General features: G+C 43.2%; 1 protein-coding gene and 1 long non-coding RNA gene across 5 annotated transcripts in view; one reads left to right on the top strand and one right to left on the bottom strand.

Moving 5' to 3' along the window:
- Positions 1 to 3,195: 3,195 nt before the first annotated feature.
- Positions 3,196 to 21,201, bottom strand: part of SPPL3 (signal peptide peptidase like 3) — a 55,945-nt gene continuing 37,939 nt past the window's right edge. For 3 of the 4 annotated variants that reach the window (XM_030233268.2, XM_050980633.1, XM_050980631.1), the window contains exons 3-11: positions 20,899 to 20,993; positions 17,981 to 18,100; positions 14,748 to 14,826; positions 13,921 to 14,033; positions 8,861 to 8,967; positions 7,738 to 7,901; positions 6,379 to 6,578; positions 5,120 to 5,229; positions 3,196 to 4,400 (exon numbers count right to left, since the gene is read on the bottom strand). In XM_030233268.2, coding sequence (XP_030089128.1) covers positions 4,329 to 4,400; positions 5,120 to 5,229; positions 6,379 to 6,578; positions 7,738 to 7,901; positions 8,861 to 8,967; positions 13,921 to 14,033; positions 14,748 to 14,826; positions 17,981 to 18,100; positions 20,899 to 20,993 — 1,060 coding nt within the window. In that variant the 3' untranslated portion in view covers positions 3,196 to 4,328. The remainder of the gene's footprint in view (positions 4,401 to 5,119; positions 5,230 to 6,378; positions 6,579 to 7,737; positions 7,902 to 8,860; positions 8,968 to 13,920; positions 14,034 to 14,747; positions 14,827 to 17,980; positions 18,101 to 20,898; positions 20,994 to 21,201) is intronic. The other variant, XM_050980632.1, reaches the window with a different exon arrangement.
- Positions 6,532 to 7,470, top strand: LOC108962377 (uncharacterized). Its single transcript, XR_001990972.2, has 2 exons — positions 6,532 to 6,618; positions 7,177 to 7,470. It is a non-coding gene; the product is annotated as an uncharacterized LOC108962377 (long non-coding RNA).

Below are 21,201 nucleotides of genomic sequence, written 5' to 3'. Positions count from 1 at the left end.
AAAACCAAACCCACAAAAAAAACCCCCAAACAAATGAAAAACCCCACAAACAACAAAACAAAACAAAAAACCCCCACCAAAAACCAGTGTGCAAAAGCTTTCAAACAAAAGCTTTCTAAAAGGTTTCCCCTTTTCCCTGCTGCCACAGGTTCAGTGAGAGCCAGTGCCCTGTGACACTGCACTGCTCTGGGGGTAAAACAGCACGGTTACACACAAAGGCCCAGAGCTCCCACAGCAAAGCAATGGCTTTGCTCAGAGCAGGACACTTCAAGCTTACTCCTCACTGATGCTGGCTGAGAGAACTTTGTGTGATGAGTGTGTCTGCTCCTCAGGGCTGTTGCAGAGGAACTGCTGAAAGGGCAAAACACAAACGAGTTTGGCAGCATTAAATCAGCAACTCTTAGCAAACCACCCTCAGACAAACCAGGTGCATGCAGGGCCAGGCTCTCCTTGGAGAAAAGGGTCTGTTCACACATGAAGCCACAACTTTCTCTCAACTCAGCCAACACTGCAAAGCTGGGGCACAGAGATGGGAAAATCAGGTTATACATAAATTAGAAACAAGTGAGGAAGGAGATAAGTCACTTTTCAAGAACAAAAGCTACACCTCTCAAGGACTTTGTGGTTTTGCCCCAGAATGCACTAAGAGTACATGAAACTGGTTATGAGGCATGAAGCAGGTGGAGCCTGAACTAGAATCCTTTCTTAGAAAACATAGTTACAGTAACTAGGAGTTACTTCCTGCCACACCCTAGACCTGATAGCTTTTATATAATGTATCTCAGACTCTTCCCTGTGAGCTCCCTACAGACTAAAGGGGAGATGAGCTGTTCTGAAAAAAGGACAAATTTATTCTGATTTTAGATCTTTGTTTCACCTAAGTTGAGAGCCTTCACCATCAACACAGACTTGGTAACAGCCACACATTCAGGTTATGTTGGAGTTTGGAAAAAGATGGAAAATAGTATATTTGAAAGACATCCTGAAGTAAAAAAGCAAAGTGCCTGGAAGAATAATAGAAGGAAGACATGGAATAGTGATAAGAAAATGTGACATGCTGTAACTCGAATGAAAAAAGTAATTTCAAATTCACATTTTGGAATTCATCATGTTTGTAATGTGAAGTCTGGCCTTAGGGAAATACCAGCATACAAACAGTACCATTTCTGAGCTGACTGTTCTCGAAGATGCAGCAGAGAACCAGACCTGTCAGCAGATTTGTACACTACAGTTCTGGTCCATGTCCTCACAACTGTGATATAAGCATGCCCTGCTCTGTCACTTTTTTGCCAGCATTTTACCTCTTGCAAGCAGGTTTATATTAGTCAGTTATTAAAATAGTTATTTTTTGACAGCTCTCCAGAAGAAGGGGCAGGCAGTTGGGCAATCTCACTGCAGGACTTTGTGTCCAGTTTATTAAGGAGTTCAACAAAGAAGGCATCAGCAACTGTACCAGCCCCAACAGGGACAGGAACCCAAGTCCTGCACAGTCTCTCACAATCTAGAGGACCCAAAGCACCCTGTACTGCTTGATCCTCAAGCAGAGGAGACACATCAGTCTGGAAAGAGAAGGACCAGAGGTCCATCTGTGCAGGGAGGCCCCACAGCTGAGCAGCCAGGTAGGATCCATTTCTAATCCCCCTGAATGGTTTGAGGGGGGAGAGCAGAGGGACAAAGCTTTTCAGCTTTAACTTAAAGCTCTGGGTAAGCACTTTTTCTTAGTACAGTAAACTTCAGTGAACCTCTGGCAAGTACCAAAATCCTTTTCCTGCTGTCTGAAGGGACAGAGACAGAGGGCTCAGTAATGGCTCACTCCTGGTGCAGGAGAAGGGCACAGAGTGCAGGGAGGCAAGACAGCTTAACAAGGAAAACCAGGCTCTTTTGGGAAAGCTAAATTAATTCTTATTAAGTATTTATCAATTAGCACTTCTAGAACTTTCTCCAGAATGCTTCTCTTAATGGTAGAAATTGACACTTAGCAGGCATGGCCAAAAAACACTGCTGCAAAACAGAGAAAGACCTTGTATTTTAATTCCAGAGGAATTCCAAAGAAATAATCCAAAGGAGGGAACTGCTGTGAAGCTGATGGCACCTGAGCTCTGCACAATTGTCAGGTAGGTGCAAAGGCTGGGCAGATAAAGCTGCAGAGAAGTGGATCTGAATTTTTTATTCCACTGCTTGGAACCTCTCAGCAAAAAAGCCACCAAAAAAGCCTTTTTTATTTGAATATCCACCTAAATATTTTCTACACCTCATGTTTGAGGTATAGCTCAAAACCAGTGCCTTTCTACTGTCCCAAGCAATTCTGGGACCTAACACCTGGCATGAACAGAAAAAGATGATTCTCAGTGAAGAACTATTATTTTCATTAAAAAGTGACAGTTAGCCGAGGATGAGCACTGCAGGCAATGGTAGAGGGAATGCTTTCAGCTAAGGGAAAAAAAAGAACTCAGGGGGTGTGTGAGAGAAAGTCCCAACATCCCCCCTGCCACACCCACCCACATTTGCTAAATCTCAGCGCCCCTGCCCCCCAGCAAAGGCTGAGCTGTGTCTTACTGTTTATCCTGGGACATTCCAGCTGTCTTGGATGTGCATCCCAGCCAGCTCAGAGGCATCAGGCCCTCTGCCACCTGTGCCAGACCTGCCTGAGAACAGAGGAAGGGGTTCATTAATGACATTAATGACACATGTGGCTGGACAGAATTTCTTGCCATGTCCAATATGCTCTTCTTGTACCACCTGACAGTGCTGAGAGCTTCAGGTGTTTGACCAACCCCCCCTTACCTAGAACAAAACCAGTCCCAAAGTCACCTCAGTGCTCAGTCAGAGTCAGTCTCCAACAATCCTCCTTCTCCCATGCTACTGACATCTCTTCCCAGCATCTGTCACTAACAAGTGCTGTGAGCTCTCAGGAGAGCTCCCCAAACCCTGCTTGGCACAGTACTTGAAAGGAAGAAAGTTTAGTTACCTCAGGGAAACCTTTCAGTCAATAAAATAACAACTGGAACTGCTGGTTTTAAAAAAGAAAGAATAAAATCCACATTTTAACAGGCTACAGGTAGAAAGCAGTCAACACACAAATTCCAACCAGTCACAACAGTAAAGGACAGTTTTTTCTTTTTTTTTTCTTTGAGGGGCAGGGGCATGGAAAAATACAGCACACTAATGAAACAAAATGCAAAAAATACAAAAAAATAGAAAATAGAAAAAATGTATTTACAAGTGATACATTACTATGATCAGAAAGCACAAAGACAATTGCTGCTATAATACATGCACTGGTCAAGAAGGAACTACTAAAAACCTGCAAGGGAGCTGTTTGGAAAAAAAAAAATAAAAAACAGGAGAAAAAAAAAAGAAAAAAGACACCCCCACCTCCTCCCCCCTCAGACACACAGGGCTGGGTTTCAACTTTTTTCTTCCCTAGTTTGCTACATTGATCAAATCAAATATCCCCTAAAGTCCATGGTACAACCAGTACAAATACTACACTTGGTTTTAAACTGCAGGTTCAGTTGTAGGAGGGGGGAAAACAGCAGCTCATTGTAGATCCATATACATAAAGCCAGAGTAACTGTGCTACATGCTAAAAATTACAGCAAGCCCCTGTCTGCTACACAGCATGATCTTAGCAGGTTTTCCTTTTTATTTATTCATATATATATCTATATGTGTGTATATATATATGTATAAAAATCGTGCCCTTTTTCACTGCAATATGACATCTGGGTGGAAATGTAACTTGTTACAACAAATTTTATATGTATACTGCAAGAAGTCACTCAATGTCTGTGGATTTAATAAGTAACCTCACACCACAGGAAATATTTAATAAATCAAAAAAAACCCAGTATTGTGACAGAAGATCTTCTGTCTCAGTTCTTTTCAAAACCGAAGTCCCACAGGAAACTGGTCCCAATGTCCACGAGGGGTTCTCTGAAGAAGCCTCAGTTTGCTTAACTGTTTTTGCGTTTAGTGTTCACAAGTTATTGAACGACTTCAAGCCGTTTTTAGTTTCAAGTCTGTCTCTTCCTCTCTCACAAAGGTAATAGTCTGGTACTAATCCATCCGAGTGAGGAAAAGAGGAAAGTGGCTGCAGTTGCACAAAGGGTCCCCAATTCCACATCTGCAGGGAGATACGGAGTCACACGGAGCTCTGGGATTTCAGCTTTTGTTTCTTTCCCGCCTTTAATACAAAGTCCTTTCATATGTGTCCCATCGCTGGTACCTTCCCAAGTACCAGCCAGTCCAGCTTAGGAGACAACAAAGCCACAAGTTAAAGTGAAAAGGACCAAGGCAGAAGTTCAGGCCACTTCCTGTCCATTCCATCATACTTCCAGGAAACGGGAGCTGCTGGACTTGGAGTGGAAAGGCTCAGACCACATGCGACGTAGATCGCCCTAGGCAGGGAAACAGCACAAGGAGCGTGCCCTCAGAAATGCTCAACTCTGCTTAGAATTCACTTTTTAAAATGCATACAGAATTGCAAACACATCTTAGAGCAAATCTATTCTTCACCTGTTTTACAAATTACAATAAAGACAGTAAAAATAAATCCTTTCCCTGTCAGGCCAGAAAGTCTTACTTTTAGAGCAGATATACCCAAAATAGGTTTCTGATGGGAGGGAAATAATTACTTAGGTTGAAGATCCTGCCCTTTCTTATGTCTGCTCTGCAGAGTGCTAGATGTGTGCTTCAACAACACCCCTAAACAGGAAAGGTAAATTTTAGAATTTCTGTTCAGAACAGGTGACTGGGATGAGGCAAGCAAGGTTCTGCCTCTCCAATCACTGTTCAAACTTTGTGCATGTGGTATTTCATGACCAACAGGACAAGGACAAATTTACGGATTCAATTAAAAGAAAATTTAATACTTCACAATTTATTTAGATTAGAACTACTGGTACTTTATGTGCATTAATGATCTTCTATTTCAGGAACTCATCTCTCAGTTGCTCAGTCCTCAGAAATGAAGACTGACCTGACAGCAGTGGTTAATCTGTGCTGGGCCAGGACTGCCAGGGACACACTTCATCGCCCTGAGAGCTGCTGCCCAGTGCAAGGACACTGACCCTGCTACCAGCTGGCCCAGAGCTGCCCACGTGTCCTCCCCTCTTACCTTTAAATAGGCCATGGTGAGGAGCGGCAATAAAGTGAATGGTACCAAATAGAGCAGGGCAGGCTGAGCTGCCCGGTGAATACGAGAAGCTACTGTTGCAGTTAATAAACCTGTAAGAGAAAAAAGTCACTCTAATTATCTTCAGGTTGCAGATGGATGTTCTCAGCATTTCATCCACTGAAGCTTCCTTCACCCCCATTCTGAGAGACAGGTGAGGAAAAGTTACTTCTCTGTGCTTTGCTTTCCCTGAATGCAGTTGAAACAAACAAAAGAGTGAAAAATTATTCTATTTTAGTATTAGGCTGTGTTGAGCCACTTGGTCCAGTTTTGAATCTCAGAGTAAGTCAAGAATTATTCAGACAAAATGCAACAAAAGGTGAAGGGGGGAAGCTGGTTGTATTGCACTGAAATGCTGCTCTTGAAACTGTTGGTCTGTGGCCCCTGGCCCGAGCAGTCGGGGCTCACAGGAAGGGCTGGACACATCAGCAGTGACTTTCCTGAACACTTGCCAGAAGGGAATGTGGGGGGAAAAATTGAGGTGTGAGGGAAGGAAGGCTATTGGTAGGAAATGATCTTTCCTTTTCAGCCTCAGAAGGGCCATGGGAGGTCAGGATATGCACATGCATGCCCTGACTGGAGGGAAAAGCCTATTTTATATTCGGCAGGAAAGAGCTGGCTACAGCAAATTATAAACAGCATTCCAGTTGCAACTATTGATGATTTTCTCTATGTACTACTATGTCAGGATCAGAATAAAAAAATACAGGAATTGTCTAGGTGAATTGCTTAAATTTGCTGTGGACTATACACAGCATAATTCATCTGGAAACTTCCATGTTTTTCCCATCACTCAGGTATTAGTTACAAGGATTTTTATGCCAGTGAAGCTAAGTGCAAGTGCTAACAAAAGCACACTGATATTCTCTTTCATCCTCTAAAGAAAATACAAAAACTACAAAAAAAACCCAAAAAAAACCAACAAAACAAAAAAAAAAAAAAACCACCAACCAAAAAACAAAACAAAAAAAAAAAAAAAAAAAAAACAAAAAAAAAAACCAAACCCCCAAAAACTGAAGACTATAGAAGGGCTTTTCTCCCTAGAGCATGCCAATAAACTCCAAGAGAGGAGGATTAAAAAGAACATAACCAAGCATCCTCTCAAAGCCTCTTTACACTTGCTTTCATCATCTTTTAAACCTACTACAATAATCCCACATCTGCTCACTTAGGCAGCTCTTAATATTGAACTAATTACTCACCTACAAAATAGCCAATAAGTGTGCAGTGAAAGTAGGAGACCTTCTGCATCCGCCCGGAGATGTTCCCTGGTCCTGGGGCACCGCAGGAATCACTGTTGGCTTGTTTTTTGTAGTTATCGTAACGCAGGACGAAGCAGAGCAGAAGCCCTGGCATCACAATATCTCCAATCCCCAGCATGGAGAAGTGGCTGCCTGTGGAACTAAAGGGGAACTGGAATTGGGTTCGTGGCCAAACAAAAGGTGAGAAACAAGCTCTAGATTCCTCCACTGTGGTTTTGAGCTTCATTTGGCACAGCCCCTCTCGCAGACCCCAGTGCTGGCTAATGAGGTGTTCCTCAGTGATTTCTTCACCACCTCAGCTTTACACAAACCCATTTAGGCAGAGATGACATTGCTCCAAACCAGTTTCCTTTTCCCAGTAGTGCTTAAACTGCTTTTGCCCTTAAATCACTCAATGAAACAGATCCATTGACCCAGTATTTCAGTCCTCTCCCTCCTGAGAGGGGGCCAGCTGGCCTTTTGATCTGACTCTTGATTACCAGAGAAGTGCATCTAAAACAAGGCAGTACACCCACTTTGGACATTCAGACAAAACAGAAAACTAGTCTTGCCAGATTCCCAGAAAAGAGCCAATTGTGAAAAAGATGAACTAAAATCAGCCATTATCTTAAATCTAAGATATTTTTCATGAAAAATTGTTCACTTTATCAACTGTGATTTCGTATCACAAAGCTGACAATGTGAACAATTTTGGTTTTATTGCTGCAGACAATCAACTTCTAATCTCTGTAATTTCAGCATCCCAACATCTAAAAAACAAGAACAGAGTAATACCCCAACAAAACTACTGCCTGCCTGCTGCTGCACTGAGCTTACTGCCCCACCAGGCCCTGGGCGTGTCTGCTTACAGATGTGAGCCACCAGGGAACCCCTGGAGCAGGGACATGTGGAATAATCTCCCTTCTGCACTGTGCTTGCTTGGTAAGCCACCCTTGCTTAGATCAGTTTCCAACCCTTTCCCAATCATCTGCAATTACACAGTTATTCAGACTGCTCTGATGTTTTAATAAACCTCATCTCTTTTGCTTCTAAGTGTGAGGTCACACTAGCAATCGTCAGGCTGCAGAACTCTCTCAGGTGTTGAGAAGTGCATCCAGCTCTGAACAGGGCACCTTTTACCCCAGTCAGGGTCCTTTCTCCATGAATCAGCAAAGTGTCCAGTCCTCACTGCTCATCATATTCCTCTTCAGCATGAAGAGGGAATGACTAAACAGGGATTTTCCAACAGAATTAGTACTACTGAGTAGTACTAATGGAGGGAAAACATTGCTCATGTACTACAGGAACAGAAGCTTTTACCTTGGGAATACAAGTTTGCCAGGCAGCGACAGACGGGGAACATCTCTGCCCACATTTGGTCCCAGGTGAAGTTTCCGGGATAACACATCCAGGGGGTTGTCAGCTGGTTGTGTGGCCACTTTCACCATGACATTGCTGTTAAAGATGTAGGCAGAAAAAAAGACCTACAGAGCGAGGTAATCAGAAGTTACAAACTGCAATTCCACAGCAACTCAAGCTGAATGTATTTTTGCTTTGCTACTCAAGAAAGGACAGGCTATTTTCCTTATGATTATAAAAGGCAAAATGTATTTCAAAAATTCAGACAGAGCTTTTTACACTATTAATCCTCAAGAATAACTGGAATATACTTTTTGATAACAAGATATTAATATATTGAGATGCTTTGGCAAAGAATCTGTCTGGACAAGAAGCAGATAGTGTGGGATGACAAATGCAGATAAGAGCACCATGAAAATGGAAGGAATCTGCAGAACAGAGGAGAACTGAGCATGGTGCTCACTCATAAATGAAATGAGGCAGCCCTTGTCTCCAACAGGCTTTTATGCTACAGCCCATCCCACTGGAATCTCTGTTTGCCAGAGCAGTCAGTGGGTGCCACCCTGGATCAGTGCTTGGTGTCATGCAAAGGTAAAACAAACCCCTCTTGCTATTACAGAACACATTCTGTCAGGTTTCTTGTAGAAGTGCACTAAGATTTTATGCCAGCCTGTCTGGCTCTAAGTGCATTGGCATTCCTGTTCTGCAGATTTCACTGCTAATCAGAAGTGAGCATGTGTGCCCTGTGCCAGTGTGGACACAGCTCTGAGTGTGGGGGAAGTGCTTGTTCTCATCTTCAGCCAGCTTTCAAAATCTGAGGTCCAAATTCTGGGGTTTTTTTAATAATATGCAGAAGTTAAAATATTCTAATCTTATTTATGATTTATTTCAAATAATTAGCAAAGAAATCATTCTGTATCCTGTTGTAGAATTCAGCATCTCAGAATGGAGTGGTGGAGCCAATCTTTTGGCTTTGCCAACTTCCTCAACGTCATACCAGTAGATTTCATGTAAAACAGGCCCAAGGCCGATTACAAATCCAAAGCATAAAAACAGTTTCAGCAAAACCAAACCAAACACTTACCCAAAAGACATCATAAATTAATAACCCAGAGAGCAGCAAGCAGGAAACCTTCAGGCTCGGCAGCCGGACAAAGGCTATCATTGCAACACACAGGCCCATAGCCAGAGCTACAAAATGCAAGACATCATTAGTTCATGAAAAATAGCTGAACAAACAGAAAAACACCAATCCCAAAGTAGGATCTCCCCTCCAGGACCTCAAAGAAGCCTCTGTTTGCACCTGTGCAGCTCTGCATGCACTAGATGACCGTCTGCCATTTCCAGACAGTGCCATTGTTCTTACCAGGGTCAAGCAAAGTCAAATACATTCAGGAGCCAACTGCACACACATCCCTTGGAAGCAGAGATCTCTCTGCAGGCACAACCGCCTGTTCCACTCAACTTCCACCACCCACCACAAAGAAATGTTTCCATGTCCTCTGTCCCAGAGACTCCATCTCCCCTGTACAACCACGACTACCCACTTTAAAACAGAGGCAACAAAACAACTTTGAATTCTCTGTGCCCCAAACACACACTCTACTTTTCCTCTATTGTTTTTCTTAAGAAATGCATAAAATAAATAAGATCCTTGATTCTTAATTCAGAAAGGGCACGGTTACATGACTTGTTAGAACTTGGTCTGACAAAAACCCACTCAAACCAAAACTTCTGCTTGGGCAAGACTGTGCAAGACTGCCTGAATACCATGAAACATCATCATTTAGACATCCAGGATTTCCCAATAACCAAAATGTGTGTGAAAGCTTAGGGGAAAAAATATGGGTAAGTTTTTTCCTAGTCCCTCCTAAGAGTGAGTTTTCAGCCAGATCAACGAGCTCAACAAGACACAGCTCAGATTTTTACTCTGTACCAAGGGGAATTTTGTCAGGGTAGGAAGGAAGGGAAGATTTTAAACAAAAACCCAGTCTTCACATTTGTGTCATTGCCTGCTTCTTTGAGCCCAGCCTCATCTACCAAAGATACTCAACTGACAACTGAATGTATTTCCACTGGTTACAAGTAAATCCCCAAAGAAATACTTACAATAAAACAAATTCTAAAAAAATCTTAAAAAGCAAATCAACTTTAATCTGTGATATCAGTCTATTTGCAAGGAATAATGGAGCCCTGCTGGGATCAGATTACAGTCAGTCACAGACATCTGTCAACAAAATGTCTTTGTCTAACATGACACAGAATTTTTAAGAAGTTACAATCCCATCTTTGCTCACTGGAACTGCAGGGGAAGCCAATTCATTGTGCACATGCCCGCCAGTGTGACAGCTGGACTCAGCCAAAATGGACAAATTGACCTCTGGATCCTCAGGCTGTAATTATGGGGCTGTGAAGCCACCTACCACTCGTATGTCACCTGAAAGTTGGGGAGATCTTCCATCCACTCACAAAGGAAACACATCCATACACATTCAAGGGATGAACGTGCCCTGGGCCTCATGCCAGCCTGGCTGCCTGCAGTGCCCAGGGGCTGCATCCCAGCAATTCTGCCAAGCCCACCTTATCTCCTGAGAGCTGGCAACCTCAGCACAACCCCAAGTGTCACAGCAGCAAGTTTTGACAAAGCAGTTGGGTCACTGACATAAAATGTACTCTGAGTCACGCTGCACAACTGTAACTAGCTACAAAATGTGAGCAAATTATTGAAGTGTAAAGAATTTGACACAGCAAAGTAGCAGGAAAAAGAATTGCATTCAGTAATTCAGTATAGCCCTGAGTTACAGACTTCCTCAGCAGAAGAGCAAATACAAGAGAACAGATTGTTTTAAATCAAAGAGGTTTCTCTAAAGCCAGTGCTAATAATAGCTCAAGCAAGCCTATATTTAGGAGAGGATTTCCAAGTTATAATTCATGAGAAATGAAAATACTGTAACCAGTATGAGTTTTATCTATTGTTCACACACTGCATTTCTCTCTCACTGAAATGAACATAGCCACATGCACAAGGCATCAAACTAAGCAAATACTGGGTAAAAAAGAAGATGGAAAAAATCCTTCAGCTGGCAGTGAAACACACAGGCTAATAATTACACAGTTTTGTAAATGCTTTAAGAAACACTGGTAAATTTAAAAAACAAGCAGGAATGCCTGAGAGCAAGCACAAGTAATATGGGCCAAAGTGCAGTCAATGGACTTCTCTAAATGGAAGCCAGCTGCCCTATCCAAGCTCATGCATAGTGTTGACAAATGATATAAGGCAGATCCTCCCTGAAATATACTTCAAATAATTTTTAAAAATAGCCAAAGATGAGAGAAAGACAGAAAAAGAGGTAGAGCAGCCACACAACCAGCAGCTGTGGTTTGGAAGTGCTGGGCAATGGGTTAACAAGGCTGAATAAGAAAGCACTGGAGGAGTTAACTATCAATTAACAGAACAAATTAACTCCAGAGTCCCTGCAAACACAGTCCTTATGGAAAAGGGATATTCTGAAGATTAAGAATATTCCTGCATATGTGATTAGACTCTCTGGCAGCTTTCCAGCTCTCCTGCATCCAGAGCAAGTGAAAGCTCCAAGATGCTGCTGTGCAGAGTCTGGTTTACAAAGCACTGTGTAAGCTGGGGAGGCTTTAACTTCCCCCACAGGCCACCAGGAGAAGCTCTGATCTGATGAAAGTGTATTTTGAAAGAAGGGAGTAAGGCCCAATTGGTGCAGCAGCTCCTGGGGTATCTGTGACCATGGCATCCACTCTGTAGCTACAGATCCTCCACACATCCACAGCATCCCAGTTCTACATCTCCAGCTCTGTTCACTATTTAGGAAAGCTCTCATTTTAAGCAGGCTTTACCAGTGAACAGTGACCATCCTTGGTGATTCTGTCATTGGACAATCTGCTCTGAGAAATGAGCATTTCAATACCTAGAAAGGTGCACCATCACATGCCAGAACAAACCCCGGAGCCAGCACGGGCTCACTCTGCCCTGTAACACATCCCTGTCTTTAGAGCCACTTCAGGCAAGGGCTGTGAGGGCAGGGACAGGGTAGGATTTGGGCACTGAAGGATCTGGGCTCCAGCAAGAACTGCCACACCTCGATTTCGTAAGGACTGGCAATTACCAAGGAGTATTTCCCGTGTTCTCCTCAGCTCTGGAGCTGCAGAGCTCTTTCACACTGACAGAATCAAGCACACAGCCCCAGCCGAACCGCCGGGGCTCTCCACGTGCTGCTGCCCGCCCCGCTCCTCCTCCTGCCCCGCCCGGGCCATGAGCAGCACTTCCCAATACCTTGGTCATTTTCTGCCCACGGCCAAAAGGGGATCCTGCCGGGCCGGGCACAGCCAGCAGCTGCCAGCGCTGCCTTAGGGACAGGATCGCTCGGGCTGGTGAGCGAGCGCGGCTGCCCCAGCGCTGCCCTCCGGACCGGAGCCCCCCGCGGCTCCAGGGCTCAGTCGCAGAGAAGGCAGAGATGATGGGATCCCACGTGCAGCAGCACAGGATGAGGTTTGGGCAGTCTGTTACCCTGACAAAGGCCAATAAAAGCTATTCCCTGTTTAGTGTCACTGGCAAACACTGATTTAATTGGATTTGAACAAATGACAGGAGGATCACCTACACAGCCCAAGTTCCCTGAATACACTACATAAAATAATTCAAAGCGAGACAGCAGCAACACAACTCAGTAAATCATAAAAAGCCACCAAGAGAAACAGAAGCCAGAAGCCACTCTGCACCAGCAGCTCAGAGCTCTGTAGATGAATTACTGCAAAGTCCACCATGTCAGACTGAAGCACTCACAAAAATAACTATTTTTAACTAAATGCTTCTGCTGATATCTCGGTGTAGACAACTCTTCAGATTCTGCCAAAATCCACACTTGACATTCCTTTTAGCTTTGCAGCTACTGCAGATCAAGTGTCACCCTTGATTTCATGGTGGGCTACTCTGCTTATCACAAAACAGACTTTGTCTGCATTTTTTTCATTTACCATCTGGTATTTTAAAAGGTACTTCCCTCTCATATAGCAGGTGGGACTTTTAAAGCAGTTCAAACCATGAATGAAGCATAGTGCCCACATATCAAAGAAAGAATGATGGTGCCATGAGAGATTTCAGTGCTAAGGACGTGCTGCTGCTACCTCATTTTAGGAGGAGCAGGAAGCTGAAGGGATGAATGTTTTCTGTCGTAACAAACAATTTCAAGGGCAGGTAATGTTGTTGCAGCAATTTTTCCTCAAGCAAGCACGACCTCAGCGTGCCATTACACCATGTCCTAAGCCAATTTAGCTGCCTGACACTGCTGAGAAGCAGAGGCCCTGCTCCTGGCTACTCCTTCATGCCTTTGCTATTATATGCACTCCATCCCCTCAGATCCCATCATGCTGCCACTTACCTTCTGCCAAATTTAGCACATACCTGACTACACAATAATTCAATTCATCTCACTGCAGCAGCTGCAGCAAAATAGGCTGGTAAAACCCAAGTATGCTGCCATTCTAGTGAGCTGGATCAGTTTACCATGTGATTAACTAAGTGCCAGAGCTAGCACAAGAGATCTGGAAGGCAGGAGGGAAGGATGAAGGCTCCTTTTTGGAACAGTAAGCTGTGAATTCAGGTCAACCACCATGAAAAAAAACCAATAAATCACCCCCTGTCAGCTGGCTGACTGCCAGTTTCGCCCATCTCACCACACAAGGCAGGCATTACAGAGATCAAAGCCAACCAGCTACTGTGAGCTGCCTCACAACAAATTATTTCAGCATCAGAACCAATAAACAACAAGATGCACACCAAAAATTAAACAGACTTTTAGAATCAAGCTATGAATCACAAACAACCACTGTCTCCACACATCTTTAACTCAATCTGGCCATTCACCCTACACCACACAGGTGCAGAATATCTTTCATGAGTGTTCTGGCACTTCCCTGGAAGCTTTTACAAACCAGAAAAACAGGTGTTCCAAGCACTCCCCTGCCATGTTCCTGGCAGTGGCTCTTCAGGGAGTCTGCCACACAACTCGGCAGCCAAGCCATTAATATTAGCAAATTTCAGCCATCATCACCAGGCAAATGCTGTGTCAGAAGAGGAACAAACCAGGAGTAAAACCCCTTAATTCACATACTCACCATCCATTAGGAGCCAGTGGCCAGTGAGGACCCAGATAAGGACAAGCATCACAGACAGAGAAAACGAGAGCAACTCAGCAGCAGTGAAACGCCCACAGCAGCCAAAGGAAATCCTAGAACAACACACAAACATCAGCTGGAAGACTTTGTGTTTCCATTTAAAGAACAGAAAATGGACACTGTTGGAACATGGCTCAACTGCTGATGAAAGATGCCAAGAAGGGAAGTTCCTTTGCCACAAATAGGTACCAAAACAGCAACAAAATAAAAGCTTTCCCCACATTCAAATACTACGTGTAAAGCATGAACTGCAGAGATGGAAAAAATCCTGTAAATCTTGGCACCCCTCTTGAAATCACCAACATTCCTAGCACCACCTAAGATAGTGCTTTAGCAACATGAACTCCAATCACAAGGCTAAAAAATAAAATTAGTTTCAAAACATGGCATTAACAACTGTAATTTCCACTGGTTTAACTACAGTTTTCAAAAGAGCCAGCATTAAAGTCCAGAGTCCAGTGTTAACAAACATTAAAATCCAATGCCAAATCCCAAACTCTAAAATCTCAGCCAAAAGAAGACAAACTCATTAAAAAAATCACTGTTGGGAAATCTACTCCCCTGTACTGGTATTGCATTTCCCAGGCTGGCAAGTGTGAGTGACTTGCAGAAACTGTGCTTCCTGCTTTCACAGTGGAAACATGATGTTGGCACAAAAAAACAGGCACAAACATCAGCCCTGAGGTTAATGCTTATTGAAGAATTCTCATTAAAAGAAAGAAGTACAACACACAAGAAGAGGAGCAAAGGATTGCTCAAGTCCTTACTTGTTCTGCGGTGAGCAAGGCCGTGTTAAGTACTGGCACATCGGGAGCAGAAGGAAAGCAAAAGCTATTGTTGCAAGGACTATGGAAAGAAGAAAAGGTAATATTAGGACATTCAGACCTAATTTCTACAGTACACAAACATGCTTCTCCAATTTGAAAATGCTCTTGCAACAATGTCCTATTATCATATGCTCAGTGTTATTCCAGCATGAGCAGCTCAGAGCTCTGAGGTTTCCTACACAACAGTGAGCCTTCAGACTGAAATAAAACAAAAGCTCTCAAAGGAATGCAATGCCCCATCCCCAAACCCCCCAAAAAAGTCTTAAATCTATTCATTATCATGTCAACAAGAAAAACAGTTTTCACATATTCTGAGTAAAAAAAAAAAAAATCTATTACAAACTGGTTTCCTTACAATTTTTCAACATATGACACAGACTCAGCAGAATAGAGGGTTTTTTTCCACTTTTTAACTCGGATAGTAATTCTTTCCCTCATCTCACTCAAAACTCTTTATTCATCACTAAAACACAGTACAGCTTCAAATAACTTCTAGCTAGTAGCTGGCAACCTCACTTTTTTAAAAAACAAGGTACTTTGGGTTTTTGAAAAGAGAATGATAAATATACATAAATATCCAAACAGACCATTTCCATAAACATTTTCTTTTTCAAGCAGCATACTTATCCCACCCACACATTTGTAAAAACATTTAGTAACTGCTGGTATTTATAATCATTTTTCCTTCCAGTTTTTTTTTAAGGACTGTTTAAAAGGATGGAGCATGAGGGCGTGGAGACACAGACATGTCAGCAGCACACATCCAGAACTGTGCAGCAAGAACAGACTGCCATGAAAATCACAGTCTTGGAACTTTTTGCATGCTGCAATTCAGATCTTTGTGCTGTCCTCTATTTATTCCTTTAAAAGTTTTTGTTGATGGTTTTTAAAAGGGATTTTTGTTCTCTTCTCAAATGAAGATGATGGGAAAGAATCAAACATTGTCTTACAGCTTAAGCCATTCTCTACACAGTTTAAGCCAACCAGAGAAAAATTCATTTGGTCAACTTGGTCAAACCACATTTTTCCCTTCTGGTGGGAGGAAGATTTGAAACAAAACAAAACAAAAAAAGGAGAACTCGAATAATCTAAAAAGAGAATTTCAGAAGTGTCTGCATACAAACAGCACCATGAAAACTCACAGTTCTCTCAGTATTTCAGAGGGGGGAAGAAAACCAGAAGCAGGAGGGAAAGAACGAACAGCATGGCATCCCCGCACAAACTGAACTAAGAACCTCTTTGGAGGTGCCTGGCAGAGAACACTGCCCAGGAACCCGGTGCCTCTGCTGCCCTGAGTCCTGCCTTGCCCCCCCTGCTCCCTACCCTGCCTTCCCCAGCACAGGCTCAACCCCCTCTGCCCTTGGAATCTCTCCTCCCCTTTCCTCTCCTCCAGCTCTGCCCAGCAGGGAACCCTGCACCTCCTGCTTGGTGTCCAGGCTGGGCTCCTTCAGAGTGGGAGTTTGAGAAGGAGCCACTCTCAGTGCCGCCCAGGCTCTGACTGCCCAGGCTTCCACTTCCAGCCCTGCCCAGGCTTCCACTTCCAGCCCCAAGGCTCCCATCCCCTCCAGCCTCAATCCTGACATTCAGTCGGAGTCCCTTGGCTTAACTCCTGCCTGCAGGCAATGCCAGCCTGGGCTCTGCCCTCTGCCAGCTCTGGCTCCTGGCCTTGGCTGCTTGCTGCACCTGCGCTCGCTCCTGACTCTTTCCTGAAGGCAAATCTCTGTGAGAGGAAGATTGGAGAGAATCTTTAAGAAAGCAGACATCAGCTGTAATGTAGCAGTTCCCCACATCAGCCCCCACTAGCTACAGAGGATGTAAAGTAGCAAGACCTGAGCTTGGTCTGTCCCCTCTCAAGGGACAGAGGGACTGAGCTCCACAGCCCCAGGTCCACAACTCCAGCAGGGTCCCTCCCATCCTGCAGTAAAGCCTCTGGGGAAGCTTTGCATTTCAGAGGTTCTGGCCCTCATGACAGCCTCTGATGCAAGCCCATAAAAGCAGGTTTGAGAATAAAGATGCCCAAGAGCACTGACCCCCAGTCCCCTGAGACCTACAAGAAGCCCCAAGGGACACAGAATCCTTGACTTAAACACAGAAGTGTTACAAACAAAGTTACAAATCCCAAGGTCATTTTAAAAATAAATCGACCAATAACCCCAACAAATTAAAATCCCTCTTTTGTTATAAATCTTTCCTTGTAACATCTTATATATTTGTTTGTATATATTTCCCTCATATCTAGCATACAGTAGAATCTACCTGAAGTATTTTTTTAATAGGAAAGAAGATATGTGTCATAGGTCAAAGTGATAAAAGCAGAAATCAACAGGCCTCTACAGGAGACAGAATTAGACAGGAGTCCCAAGACTGGAGATTTAAATTTCACCCACCCACATCAGCCCTGTTTAAGAGGCTGGCACAACTCAGGAGTTAAACCATAAGGACAAAGCCTGCAGTGAAGCAGGAGAGGATGAGAGGTATTTAGGAGTTTAAAACTCTTCACAGACTCAGTAGGTAGACTGAGTACAATTTTTAGAAGCTGCTGTGTATCTGGAGCATTAGGAAGAATCTTGCTACTCTCAACAGCAGCTGGTCTCTTGAAGAATTGCAAAAAGATCAATAGGCCAAAATTTTCCAAAAAGCAATGCCCTGGCATTTATTTAAAACACAAAATGTAAATGCTAAACAGGACTGGAGGATCTGCAACTTATTTGCAGATAAATTTCAATTTTGTTCTAAATTCAAGCAGTGCAAAAGACTAATATTCAAATGTTAGTGAGACCAGAAAGAGAAAAATTGCATTAAAGCAAAACCAAATTAAAGTAGGAAAGAAGTCTCTGGACAGGATCCTCAAAGTTATTTCCCATGAAGTACCATGTACAGTTCTGAGCACCGATTTATAAACAAGTGAACTTCATGCAAAATAACACATCTGGGCATGTTTAGACCTCTGGCAATTTATAGTTCAGTAGGTTTAGCACATCTCTAAGTGGAAAATACTTCTCAAATAATACTTGCCTATTTATAGTTACACAGACATGCAAATACAACTGTGAAACCTGATGATTCTTTTTTTTAATGTACTGTGACGTGTATTATAATTCTTACCAACAATATTTAATTATATCAATACTTCCTGTTCTATTCCAAGTCTTATAAAGAGAAAACTTAGTCACCTGCTGTGCATATTGTGAAGACAACTTGAACTGAGTCGAAGAAGAAGAACATGACTAGGAGAGACACGGACGCTCCGATGGGCAGGAACAGCGCCTGGGTGGAGTCGATGGTTTGAATACCTGCAGGAGAGAGGGACACTGAGCTCGTGTTCGGTGCCACACAGGGACACAGCCCTGGCCAGCACAGGGCAGGGCTCTGCCAGCACATTCCCTCTCAGTGCTGGTGCAGCAGACACTGACTTGGTGCTCTCTGAGCCCAGCACAGCTGCCTGTGCAGGAGGCTGCAGCTGAGCGTGCACTGCCATAGCCCTGGAACTGAGAGCTCAGTCTGATCTCGTGCCACAGACAGAATGAATGACAAACCATGAAAATTAACATTATTTAGGGATTAGAATCACTTTACACTGAGACACATAAATGTGTTGAGCAGAGCATATGTAAGGTTTCCTTAATCTCTGAGCACAAGGTGAAAAGCCTGAGCAGTGTTAGGCTGACCCAGCTCATGCAAAGGGTGCCACAGCTTCAAAGTCCACTTGGGTGAAGGCCACCAAGCTCTTAAATTCCATCACAGGAGCAACCATGAGATAATATCAAGCCTAACAATAAAGGGCAGCTTTCAAAAAACAAAGTCATTTACCCAAGTCATTTACCTAGATGAAACCACCAGGTAAGTGAAGTGCACTGTAATTGCCTTTTTGCTAAAAACCAACACAAATTCAGGCTCACATTTCATAGCTGGCAGTAATTTTAAACAGGGCAGAGATACTGAATTATTTTCTTCTTAGTATTTCCCTCACCCATGCAGTATGACTACCAGGGATGTTAATCATGGGACAGGACAACTTTTACTGTATTTCTGAGTTTTCTTTTCAGAATTACCAGCAAAATTGAGAAGTCCACCTAACCCCACAAATTCCAAGACTTAACCAGTCTCTGTAGCTATTCTTACATTTGATCCCTGGAGGGGAAAGAAGCCATAAGCAGCAACCCAATTAAAAATACAAAACACACTTCTACTTGTAGAGCACTAAAGTAACAATAGGGAGCATCTGAAGTAGTCACTTGGTAAGTGACCAACAGAAAATAATACAAGACTAAGACCAAAAAGAGATGTAAAACCAGCTTGACATCAACTGTGTTATCCTAAAATAATTAAACACTGCTGGATGAAGAGGGTTTTACCAATCCTAGGTAAGCCTTTAGGGTTGTGAGACATACACAGTCAAGTAATATATACACAGATTGTATGTCAGTGTTTCTGTGTAAGAATGTGTCTTTATTTTTTCCTGTCAAGAGTGGCAAGTCAAATAAATAACAGGTTACCTGCACAACTCAGTTAGCAGTGTATCTGAGTACATGGAAAAACCTCAAACACACATGAAATACATTCACTACAACTTAGTATCTGTTATAAATATTCAACCATTTTTATAAAACAAAAGCTGAACAAAAAGCATGGAGGTCATGACAGTTGCACATGGTCATGTCATTTATTAGTTCATGTCATGATCTATTACTCTTAAACATAAGCAGCACAATAAATTTTAAAAATAAAAAGCAGAAGAACTCAGTACTTGGGATTTCTACATTGCTGAGGTCCGGCACATTAAGGTAAAGTGCAATGTAGACAGTCCAGTGATGACAGTGTGAAGACACAAAAATTCTAATCTGTGACTTAGATCTGATTCCTCCTGCTCTGAGAAAGCACATTCACATATCCTTCCACTTCCCAAGGGAAAAAACAAACAAAACAAAAAACCAGAAATTACACACTACACACCACCTTGGCATCTGGGAATTAGTGCCTGCAGCATTCAATGTCAGAGTTCTTCATTTAATTTCTGATCATTTTGACAGCTAATCCCCTTAATGTGCTTATTCCTTAGCCCCAGACTGTCTTCTCTCCCTTCCCAGGGGCCAAAAGCCTCAGCTGCCCATTGCTGTACCACCAAGCACAGCAACCTCTTTGCTCTGTGCTGCCAACAGAAGCAGTGCTGTGACAACTATTTAAATTCCAAGAGTCTACATTAGAAAAGACAAAACCAGCAAGAGACACATACAACATATGTTATTTCATTCATCATTTTAAAGCTATGCTAATTGCTTTAAACAAAACAAGCTTAGCATTCAGGGTTTCATGCACAGGGCTTCTCACTCCTGCCTTCTATACTCTGGGAAACTATTTCACTCTAGAGTGAATATTGCCTTTTCTCAAAATATGGCAATATAAATTGCCTTCAGTCAAACTCAAGTATGAATTTACAACACACTGTGCACACTGTGCTCCACTCTAACTGGTCAGCTCCATATTTTTACCTGCAAAACTGTGCATGTCAGATGGCCAAGCTGCCTGCAATCTATTTATAGATCACAGAAGGGACAGTCACCATGCAGGAGCTGACATGTTAATCCCACTCTGAACAGACAGTGTGCAGACACATACTTTTTTGTCCATTATAAATGAGTTGCCCAGAGCCACGTGAACTCTCTACTTCAGTTTCCCTCCTGAAGGTGAATCCTCCTTAGGGATTTGTCAGTGCACTCTGCAATCCCTCCCTGCTTACAGACTGGCCAACATGCCACAGCAATGAGCTCCAGCCGAAAAGGAATTACACTCCCTTCTCCTGACTGTGGGGTGGTTTTTTTTCAAAGTAAAGCTGATTCCATTTCCAATCAAACCTGAAAAATTGTGCCACATGCAGTTTTTATGCATTATGGATTATGTTGATGTTTTAAATTCAGCTTCCATGGGGGTGACCCAGCTGTGGACAGCAGTGTCTGAGCAGAGCAAGGTGGGGAGTGCCCAGACAGAGCCTGTGACCTGGTGAATCTGCAATGCAGCAGCTCAGACCCACCCTCAGGTGAAGCAGGAGGTGCAGCACTGAGGTGAAGCACAAAGGGTAAGGAGTAAAGCTGACCCTTACTGTTATTGGTGCTGTTGCCATTAAAAGACCCAGCGGCGCTGCTGTTGTCTTTCTCTTTGTCTTGGTTCTCAAAGTCCATGTTCAGAGACCTGCAGGGAACAAAGCAAATGTGACAGATGAGTTCCAAACTCCTGCTTAGGCCCATCAGCTGCAGCCTCATTCCCACTGCCACAGCACCCTGCCCCTGGAAAAGCCCTGTAATGCTGGTTATTAGAAACAACACCAGGCACAGTGGGAAATTAAAATAGCTGAAGTGCTTCGTTCCAAAAGAGGCCCCACATCCCAGATTCTGACAGT

The sequence above is a fragment of the Serinus canaria genome, chromosome 15 (assembly GCF_022539315.1).
Source record: "Serinus canaria isolate serCan28SL12 chromosome 15, serCan2020, whole genome shotgun sequence".
Classification (NCBI taxonomy): Eukaryota; Metazoa; Chordata; class Aves; order Passeriformes; family Fringillidae; genus Serinus; species Serinus canaria.
The sequence above is the reverse complement of the archived record's forward strand: the minus strand, read 5'-3'. Positions and strand labels throughout refer to the sequence as shown.